At 49.0% G+C, this 10,680-nt stretch overlaps 1 protein-coding gene across 3 annotated transcripts in view; it reads left to right on the top strand.

Moving 5' to 3' along the window:
* The window catches only part of IP6K1 (inositol hexakisphosphate kinase 1), a 38,186-nt gene extending 27,514 nt beyond the window's left edge, over nt 1-10,672 (top strand). For all 3 annotated transcript variants that reach the window (XM_043443336.1, XM_043443337.1, XM_043443338.1), the window contains 4 exons: nt 2,288-2,498; nt 4,273-4,454; nt 6,539-6,714; nt 7,251-10,672. In XM_043443336.1, the coding sequence (XP_043299271.1) occupies nt 2,288-2,498; nt 4,273-4,454; nt 6,539-6,714; nt 7,251-7,784 (1,103 nt within the window). In that variant the 3' untranslated portion in view covers nt 7,785-10,672. The remainder of the gene's footprint in view (nt 1-2,287; nt 2,499-4,272; nt 4,455-6,538; nt 6,715-7,250) is intronic.
* The last annotated feature ends 8 nt before the right edge of the window (nt 10,673-10,680 follow it).

Raw genomic sequence — 10,680 nt, 5'->3', positions numbered from 1 at the left:
TGTTTCTGTTCCGTAGGATAGATAAGTTCATTTGTGTCATATTTTAGATTCCACATATAAGTGATACCATATGGTATTTGTCTTTGTGTTTCTTGCTTCACTCAGTATGATAATCTCTAGGTCCATCCATGTTGCTGCAAATAGCATTAGTTCATTCTTTTTTATGGCTGAGTGGTATTCTGTTGTATATACATACCACATCTTTATCCATTAATCTTTTGATGGCCATTTGGATTGTTTTCATGTCTTGGCTATCGTGAACAGTGTTGTTGTGAACTTAGGAGGGCATGTATCTTTTCAAACTATTGTTTTGTCCAGATACATGCCCAGGAGTGGGATTGCTGTTATCACATGGCAACTCTAGGTTTTAAGGAGCCTCCATACTGTTCTTCATAGTGGCTGTACTAATTTACATTCCCAGCAACAGTGTGGAAGGGTTCCCTTTCCTCCACACCCTCTCCAGCATATATGATTTGTAGATTTTTTTCATGATTGGCCATGAATCATGTGTGAGGTAGTATCTCCTTGTAATTTTGATTTGCATTTCTCTAATAATTAGCCATGTTGAGCATCTTTTCATGTATCTGTTGACCATCTGTTTCAAGTATCTATTCTTTATACAACAACAATAACAAAACTCTCAGCAAACTAGGGATGGAAGGAAAGTTCCTCAAACCTGATAGAAGGCATCTATGAAAAACCTACAGATAGCCTCATACTCAGCGATGAGACAGTCGCTTTAGCCCCTAAGATGGCGGAATGAGATAAGAATGTCCGTGTTCTCCATTTCTAGTTGACATTTAACTTGGAGGTTCTGGCCAGTACAGGTAAGCAGGAAAATAATAAAAGGCATTCAGATTGGGAAGGAAGAAGTAAAGCTGTCTTTATTTGCAGACAGTATAGAATTCTGTCTTCAGCTAAACTGTCCATCACTTGTTGGAGTAGAATTCCCACAAAGAACACAAAATTGACATCCTGAACCCTCTTTTGTTAGGAAGTTACTTGAAGATGTATTCCACTCAGATTAGGAGGAAGTCAAGAAAAAGGGGGGAAAGGAGAGGATCGTAGAAGGAACAGCTCTCTCTCTGGTCAGCTCCAGCTTGGGAGCCCCGTGGCAGGCTTGGAGGACACTCCACATCAGAGCAAGAGGGGGAGCCCAGGAAACAAAGAACGTTGTAGACCAGGGGGCATTCAGGCTTGAACAGAATTGAAGCTCTGGAAAAGACAAAGGGAAGAAGTTATGAAAACGGAAACCTGTAGGAGAGGCACGTTATCTTCCTAAGGAAGCCAGGGTACGGTTGTGAAGCCCACTGAAGTGAGGTGTGCATTTAAGCAATGTAAGAAAAGAAGAATCCATTACATGTTGATGTTTCAAGGGTTTTTTTCTTCCTAAAAGAGACCAGGGTTTAAGAGCAGTGTCCTCCTGGAGAAGGCAATGGGCCAAAGAAAAGGATGTTCTTGGTCTGGCATACTGACATATTCTTAAAGGCTTGTCACCGATTCTCAGATCATAATGCCGATTTTGCACACCAAGAGTGTAAAACGAGACATGTAATTGATAGTAGGTTGGATTATGGAAATCAGGTGAAGGGCAGCCTGGACTTTTTTAACAACCAAAGAAACTCATTGAGTTAGATTTCTAGGTGCTGTGTTTCAGCTCCTTTGGTAATGATCCAGAAGAAACCAAGGACAAGCTGTTTGATAAAAATGGACACAATGAACTTGCATGAGTACTGTGTGGAAAATAGCTGTTTCCACTTAGGAATGCTGGTGCTTTGCTGAGGCCGAAGTTCTGCCTGGTGAGCCTGGACTAGCCTGATCCGCAGTGCAGAGACATGTTTTGGGGGCTGTCTTGGAGGAGTCTTGATGTCTCTCTTGGTGACACTGTCAGGCAGAAGGAAACCAGATCTCGCAGAAGACAGAGGAGATGACAGCAGTGTAGGGTAGTTCAGTAAGTGGAGGTTAAATTATGCTGGGTATGGCTGTGTCACCTGGAAGATACAGTTCTTCTGAATGGTACAGAAGGCAATAGTTGAAAGCAAGAGAGTTAGATAAGAGGATGGGAAATAAATACAAATGTATCCAAAATCAAAGGGGAATGGTGGATTAAGGATGGGAATGAGTGGTGAGGTATGTTCTGAAAAAGATGCCTGCCCCTCATCGTTCCTATAGCAGCTTCAGGGCAGGTGATGACTGTGTGGAGGGCCAGCAAGGGCCAGCAGTCGGTGCTGAATGGACCCAGCCTGGGTGAATATTTGTTGACTGGCTGCTGCTTTTTCCCCAACAGGAGTGGTATCCGTCTGTTTCGAGGGGGACAGCGACGGTTACATCAACTTGGTGGCCTACCCGTACGTGGAAAGTGAGACCGTGGAGCCGGATGACGCACCGGAGCGGGAGCAGCCTCGGCGCAAGCACTCGCGCCGGAGCCTGCACCGGTCGAGCAGTGGCAGTGACCACAAGGAGGAGAAAGCCAGCCTGCCCCTCGAAACCTCGGAGAGGTAAGGGGCTGGTGAGCGGGGCTGGCGATGCATGTCTGGTGCTGTGAGCACAGACACTCAGAGTATCTCTAGCATCCTGATGCATCACGTGGAAGCAGGGCTCACGGTGGAGGGACGATGGCTGATGTTCGCAGGTTCACCACATCGTGCCGCCTGCCGCCTGCGTGTTCCATCGCCCCGGTGGGGCCCCCTTCTGAGTTTGGCTGTAGCTGGTCGAGAGAGAATGGAGTTCTCTCAGCTTTTTGAAGCAAGGACACGCTGTTGTTTTCTTCCAGCTTTGTTAATGTCTCGCATTCCCAAGGCAGAGGTGGAGATGCACTGGCCCATGGTGAGGTCCCAGCTGCTTTCTCCCCTGCAGGATCGCAGAGCCCAGAGGCAGTGAGTGCAGCCAGGCCCATGCTCTTTAAGGGTTTTGGAGTCAGATCTCTGAGACTCTTGATATCACCTGTTAACCCTTGCCCTGCATCTAAAATTCAGCTTATTGAATTGGAAATTGAATTTTCTTGTAGATCAGGAAAAAGAATTATTTTTCTCAATACATCATGCAAAAAATGTACACCCCCACAAGCGTGGCCATAGTCAAAAAGATAGACAATGAAAGTTTTGTTGAGGTTATGGAGAAACTGGAACCCTCCTATGTTGCTGATGGGAATGTAAAATAGTGCTGCCATTCTGGAAGACAATTAGGCAGTTTTTCAAAAAGTTAAACCCAGCAACTGCACTCCTAGGTATATGCCCAAGAGAACTGGAGGAAAATAGTCACGTGTAAAATGTGTATGCAAGTATTTATAGCAGCATTATTCCTAATAGCCCCAAATTAGAAACAACCTGAATGTCTATCAGTTGATGAATGGATAAATTAAATGTGGTATAGGATATCACTCAGCAGTGAATAGAAATGGAATACTGACACATGCTACAGTATGAATGAACCTTGAAAACATACATTAAGTGGAAGAAGCCAGTCACAGAAAACCACATATTGTATGGTTCCATTTATTTAAAATGTTCAGAATCAGTAAATCCATATCTTTTATGTCCAAGAGACAGAAAGTAGGTCAGTGGATGCCAGGGATTGAGGGGGCAGCGTTGATGAGAAGTCGCTATTACTAATGGTGACAAGATTTGTTTTGGGGGTGATGAAAATTTCTAAAAATTAGATAGTGGTAATGTTTTCTAACCTTGTGACTATACTTTAAAAAAAAAAAACTAGCAAATTGTAAAAATAAATAAATAAAACTAATGTAAACAAAAAATAATGTGAGCTTTTTGAACCAAAGTGAAATCAAAATTGTATGATTAAATTACTTTGTACTTATTTAATCTCACTCAAAAATAAGTTTCAGTGAGGGAATCCATGGCAGTCCAGTGATTATGACTTGGCACCTTCGTTGCCGAGGGCCTGAGTTCGAGCCCAGGGAAGTGAATATCCTGCAGGCTGTGCAGCATGGCCAAAAAAAAAAAAAATCAGTAACTAGATTGCTCTGTGATTTGACTTAGAATTAGGGCTTTTCTTAGACGTGGCAACACACAGTTTCTGTCTTGACATCAGATCAGACCAGTTTAGCAGCGCTGGCTGCACACGCTCGCTCCTTACTGCACCCCGTTTACTCACTTTAAGGGGCTCATGCCTCTGGGGCCATGTGTCACCCATCAGAAAGATTTGTTAGATTGCACGCTAGACTTGATCCAGGCCTCCCCAGCCCTATGTAGTGAGACCCCAGAGGATGACTCGTCTGAACCCCTTAGCAATGTGTATGTTCTTCCTTCTTAGCCCCCAGGAGGCAAAGAGTCCGAAGGTGGAGCTACACAGCCACTCGGACGTCCCTTTCCAGATGCTAGATGGCAACAGCGGTCTGAGTTCTGAGAAGATCAGCCACAACCCTTGGAGCCTGCGCTGTCACAAGCAGCAGCTGAGTCGCATGCGCTCTGAGTCCAAGGACCGAAAGCTCTACAGTATCCTTGTTACCGCTCCTCCAGCAGCGCCTGCTACTTGGGACCACAGCTCCTGTGTCAGGGCGCCTCCCAGTACCATGGTCAGCACCCTCTCTGTTCAGGGGCTCGTCTTTTGTTCTTATCTCCCTTTACCATGGGCTCTTTATGTTTTCATCATTTTTTTTTTGTTTCCCTGCCTTTTGGGTCTGGTAAGACTGAAGCTTAAACTTGGCAGTCTAGAAAAGTGCTCTCCAATAGAACTCTGTGACAGTGGAAGAATCTGTGCTAAAATTTGTGGTAGCCACTAGCCATATTGTAACTGAAATGTGACTGCTGTGACTGAGTTACTCAATTTTTAATTTGTTTAATTAAAATCTGCATTTAAGTCAGCAGGTATGGATAGTGGCTACCATATTTATCGGTGCATGTCTAGAATCAGGGCTGTGTATGTGTGTGTGTGCATATGAACACATGTACACCTGTATTTCTCCCCTCCCAACAGATAATTTTTTTTTTTTAATGTTTTAGTGTTTATTCTAAAGATAAACAATATACCAATGTAAAATAGTTTTAAGATAGCAGAGATAAAGTATTATGAAATGAGAATTCTTAAAATCAGTTAGCGTTTTGAAACAGTGGACAATAAATTACTAAGACTTATTGAGAAACTGAGGGGAAGTGTGCTGAGCACTTCATATGTACTTACTCAGTTTTCCTGTCTTTTGAGGGAGGAACTGTTATGATTCCCATTTATAGATGAGTATATGGAAGCACAGGGGGATGAAGTATTGTGCCCAGAGCCACTGAGTGGAAAGGCAGGGTCCTACGCCCTCAGGCATTGTGAGATACTTCTGCAGCCTTCTTCGAGTTTTATTGTTGCTTGTTTATAAATCATAGCAGGCAATGAGACTAGTCAAAAGCTGCACATAATGAATTTCACATTGCTCTTTAAAGAATTACAGGATATTAAAATGTTAATCATCAGAGTGATGCCGAGGGTCTTACCCTCTAAGACCAGGTGATTGCTCCGTAGTCCAAAATATGGAACTGAGGGCTTGGCTGTGAGCCTCGATGATGATCGTTGGCAGACCTGTGACAAGCCAGTACCTTTATCTAAGATCATTGAAGACAGGAGATGTAGATGAAGACCTGGATGTAAACAGGAGATCCTAGAAGTACTAAGGGATAAGTTTACTATATGGCTTGAAGTTTAGTCAGAAAATGGCGAGAGAAATTTAAATCCAGCTTTTTCTAAAGATTCCTGTTTGGGAATGTTAAATCTGAGTCATCATTTTTGCAGTAGAGCTACAAAGGAAGTTTCTTACTTCTTATGCATAAATGAGGCACTGGATTGAGCAGGGTCTTGGTTTACTGATGGTGCCAGAGATGTATGTGAAACTCCCAAATTTTCTTTGGTTTATTATGTATGCCTGCAAGACAGTGTTAAAGAATAAAATTAAAATGATGACATCAAAAAATGTGGCAAATACATATGATTAAAAATTATTCATGAAAAGGCATGAAATTTTGTCACATGCTACAGTATGGATGAACCTTGAAACCAATTTGCTAAGTGAAGTAGCCAGATATAAAGGGACAAATATTCTATGACTCCGCTGATATGAAGTACCTAGGACAGACACATTCATAGCAACAGAAAGTAGAATAGTGGTTTCCAGGGGATATGGGGCGGGGGAGGAATAGGCGTTATTGTTTTAACATCATCTGTTGGGAAGGGAGAAATACACATGTGTACATGTGTTCATAGGCGCACACACACACACACACACACACACACACACACTCCTGAACAGTTTCTAATTTCTGTTTGGGAAGATGAAAAGGTTTTGGAGAGTGGGTGGTGGTAATAGTTGCATACTTATAAATGGTTAACCTGGTAAATGGTGTATGTATTTTCCCGTAATAAAAATGTTTTCAAAGAAATAATAAGCCAGAGGTGTGACACCCACATTTGAGAGTCTCTGAGGTGAACACACATTATTACATTAGAAGGGAGTGCCTCCTTTCGTAGTAAAACTGGATTTTCCTTTCCTGGCTGGGACTGCTGGCGAGTACGGTCGTTATTCCCCTTGACTGCGGTCCAGAGTTCCTCCTGCTTGAGAACGTGGTGCACCACTTCAAGTGCCCCTGTGTGCTGGACCTGAAGATGGGCACCCGCCAGCACGGCGACGACGCCTCCGCCGAGAAGGCCGCCCGGCAGATGCGGAAGTGCGAGCAGAGTACGTCGGCGACGCTGGGCGTCAGGGTCTGTGGCATGCAGGTGAGTCCGCCTTGGCAAGAGCCCAGGTGCTTGCGTGTTTGGGGTTGTGTGTGTACCTGCTTGCTGTCCATGCCGGGGGTCCTCCTGGCACAGTGGCCCAGAGTCTGCTCTGGGAGGCTGAGTCCCTGGGGGGGCACTGGGTGCCTGTTTGAGACATGTTCCCTGAGCCCTCTCGTCCTTACCCGGGGACCCTGGACTGGGCTCTAGTGCAGAACCACTGTGAGAGCCTGTTGCCTTGACACTGGGGCAACTAAGACTCTTGTCTGTCAGCACGATCGGTATTCTAGTTTGAGTCCAGCTGGTCTCCCGGAGGGCTCCACGGGTAATGGCGGAACACCTGCAGGCCTGGTCTCCACACTCTCCTGCCTTTACCACAGGAAAACTCAGGGCGGACTTGGCCTGCTCACTCCAGCCGTGCAAGCTGGAGCAGAAAAGTGCAGGTTGGCCAGAAGTACTTTCCAGACCGCGCCTGCCCAGGGCCCTGTGAGGTCCTCAGACCTCCCTGGTCCTCACCTGCCTGTCTCCTGGGGTTTTAGGTGTACCAGCTGGACACGGGGCATTACCTCTGCAGGAACAAGTACTATGGCCGTGGGCTGTCCATCGAAGGCTTCCGCAACGCCCTCTATCAGTACCTGCACAACGGCCTGGACCTGCGGCGTGACCTTTTTGAGCCCATCCTGAGCAAACTGCGGGGCCTGAAGGCCGTGCTGGAGCGGCAGGCCTCCTACCGCTTCTACTCCAGCTCCCTGCTTGTCATCTACGACGGCAAGGAGTGCCGGTCTGAGTCCTACCTGGACCGCCGGTCCGAAATGCGTCTGAAGCTCCTGGACACCAGCCTCCCGGAGGTGGCCCCGCCCTGCGGCCCTAGCACCAGCCTCAGCAGCAGCAGCCCGGAGGCGGGCCCCTTCTCTCCGCCCAAGGTGGACGTCCGCATGATCGACTTTGCACACAGCACGTTCAAGGGCTTCCGAGATGACCCCACAGTGCATGATGGGCCCGACCGAGGCTATGTGTTCGGCCTGGAGAACCTCATCAGCATCATGGAACAGATGCGGGACGAGAACCAGTAGGCCCAGCTCGGGGCCCCCCGGACCCCCTTCCTCTCCACCCGCAGGCAGGGACCAGTGCTCTCAACTCGCCGTGAGGACACACAGACTTGCTTTTAAAGGGTTATATTTCTCTTTGGTGTAAACTAAAAGAAATGTTTTTAGCTGTAGCCTGGAATCCATATATATAAAGTGACGGAGGGCAGAACACGTCCTCTCAGCCAGGCTGCCCAGCTTGACGGCTCTGACTGCTGTGTCCAGGCAGACTTGGGAAGGAGGAGCTGCCCCTGGTGGGCTTGGCGGCAGGGACAGGGTGCCCCTGGACTTTGGTTTCTCTTGCCCAGGTCTTTGGGGTCTGTGACTGCAGGGTCCTGCTAGTTGCAGGGTGAAGCCCAGGGTTGGCGCAGGGCCCCTCCATGTTCATTCAGCCCTGGTTCCTCAGCCACAGAGGCTGGGTGCCCATCTCTTGGGGGACTTTATAACCTGTGCTGTGGGTATCACCCATCTCTTTGACAGGCATTCCCAGGGCACCACAGGGCCAACTGCACATAGCTGGACCCTTCCTGGTTCTGACCTTGGCATGAGGCTAGATTCATGAAGCTGTGCTGAAGCCAGCTATGGCAGAGCGCAGGCTCTGGGATCCCCAGGCACTGTTTGGCACTTGAACCTGCTCCTGCCTGCACACCCCAGCCAGCCTTTCTCACTAAGACCCCTTGCCTAAGGAGGCCATCCCCTCTTGCCCCACTGGAGGGGGCCCTGCTCTGTGGGCTGAGGAGAGTCAGCCTCCCAGCAGCCTTTGGGGCCTCTGATGGCTCTGACCCAGACAGTATTTGCAGCCCCTGGGCTGTGGGTAGGAATCCACTTCCTCTGGCTTCTTGGGCAGCTTTGCTGCCTCGGAGAGACTGCTCCTTCCAGGGCTCAAAGGCTGTGGTCCGCTCAGGGTCTCACCTCTCCCCAGGCCAAGCTCAAGGCAGCAGCCCACTGTGAGGAGCTCCCGGCTTGTGAGGGAGAACTTTAAGCTTGTTTGCTTTTGAGGACATTGGGCACTGGGTGCAAATGCCCCGATTCTGCTAATGAGAGTTTTGTCTTACCAGTACTGGGATCCATCCGTCTGTCCATTCGTCCATGTGCCAGCCCCTGTGATCTTTTCCCCTGGGGTGTAGCCTTGTTCAGTAGTAAGTATTGATTTCCCTCATGCTTCCCTCAGCAGAATACCCTCTTTCCCATTCCTGAGGTGAGCTTTTGCCCCTGTGCCCTTCCTAAGCAGGTGCTACCTTTAAAAAGTGGTAGCAAAATGAATCGGAGGAGGTGTTTCCCTGCTGGCCCAGCACCGTCTCTGTGAGCCTGTGGCATGGCCCCCTCGGCACTCAGCGCTGACAGTGCCACAGTGAAGACCGGGGGGGTGACCCCTTCCTTGCCGACGGCTTCAGTGATTTTGCTGCCAGCCCTTATTGGCACAGAGACCTGCCATCTGTGGCCAGGAGCTCACCTAGCTGTTGCCGAGGTTAGTGCCCTCCCCTGAGTCCAGGGCCGCTGTCATTGTCACTGCTAGCATGTCCCTGTTACAGCATTCATGGTAAGCCTGCCAGCCTGTGTCTGTGAGAGGCCTCCGTAACTGATGGGCTACTTTCCCACTCCTTAGAGATGCAGCCTCACACAGCTTAAATGGGCTCCGCAATGGGATCCCATCTCTCTCAGCCCTCTGACCCTGGTGCCATTGGTGGGCAGGTTCCCATTCCTGGGGGCCAGGAGGAGCAGCTTGTCTGTTTCTGGTCAGTAAAGAGCATCTTCTCTCATGTACTATTCTGTGGCTTCAGCCATGGGGGCAGTAGCTCTTCCTTAGCGTGGCTAGTCATTTCCTGGCAAGGCCAAGGCTAAACCAAAGGGTCTGGGTCCACTCGGGACCCACTTGATGGCACCTCCCCAGTGTGGGGATGTGCCGTGCTTCCTGAATTGGTGTATTGTGGGAGTTGCTGCCCCATTCCACTCTTCATTGTGAGAGAGGTTACACCCACTTATAGTCAGTATTTCCTGGCACTAAAAGAGCAGGGCTGGTTTTGCTGCTGCTTTCCCAGGGCAGGGTCCCTTCTTTTCAGCACTTTTGAACACTTGCAAGACACAGCCCTGTTATCCAACGGGTGGCGGGCATGTGTGTCTGCACTTGCTGTTTGCCACTATTTTGCCCTGCTCCATGCCAGAGAGCCCTGTCCCTGCCAGGCCCTGCCTTCCCAGCCCCAACTTGGGACCAAAGTGCAAGACAGGATCACGGGTTGGGGTGTCCAAGTGACTCCTCTCTATAGTGCTTCCGTGGGCCAAGTCGACACCAGCCCCCTAGCGGGGTGGGATGGGCGGTGCTTAAAGAGGAAGGGGACCAGTGTAGCAACTTGCCAGGGACCCCACCCCTCCCTCACATCCGGGCCTGTGCAGTGGGCGTGGGGATTCTCCTAAGGGGCCAAAGGCCTGGGCTTCTTCGGTATCCTCTGCTCCCTTGCTCTCATCTGGTCACATGCACACTCCTAGATGCAGATTGCTTTGAACTTTAAAACTGTTCAATTTGGTTTTGTTTGTACCGATTTAAAAAATGTTTTAATAGGGAAAATTTGGGGGAGAACCATGGGTAGGGCCTGGTTCCTTTGCTTCTCGGGGAACAACAAGGCCTCGTCTGGAGGACCGCTCTCTGCTCCACTTTCCTGGAAGCTGCCTAAGCCTGTCCACGCCGCCCAAGCCCTGCGCCCGGATATGACACGTGGCTCCGGTCGCTTCTGGGCGCGGCTGCGTTTTCTCGGGACCTTGCGTGCATGGGAGGGAGTGCTCAGGCCTTGCGCCGAGCCCGCCCTTTCTGTACACCTAGCGCTGCCCGCCCCGCTTGTGTCTGAGGTCGTGTATGTCAAAATAAAGCCGCTAGAAACTGACGCGTGTC

Source organism: Cervus canadensis, chromosome 22 (genome assembly GCF_019320065.1).
Source record: "Cervus canadensis isolate Bull #8, Minnesota chromosome 22, ASM1932006v1, whole genome shotgun sequence".
Lineage (NCBI taxonomy): Eukaryota > Metazoa > Chordata > Mammalia > Artiodactyla > Cervidae > Cervus > Cervus canadensis.
The sequence above is the reverse complement of the archived record's forward strand: the minus strand, read 5'-3'. Positions and strand labels throughout refer to the sequence as shown.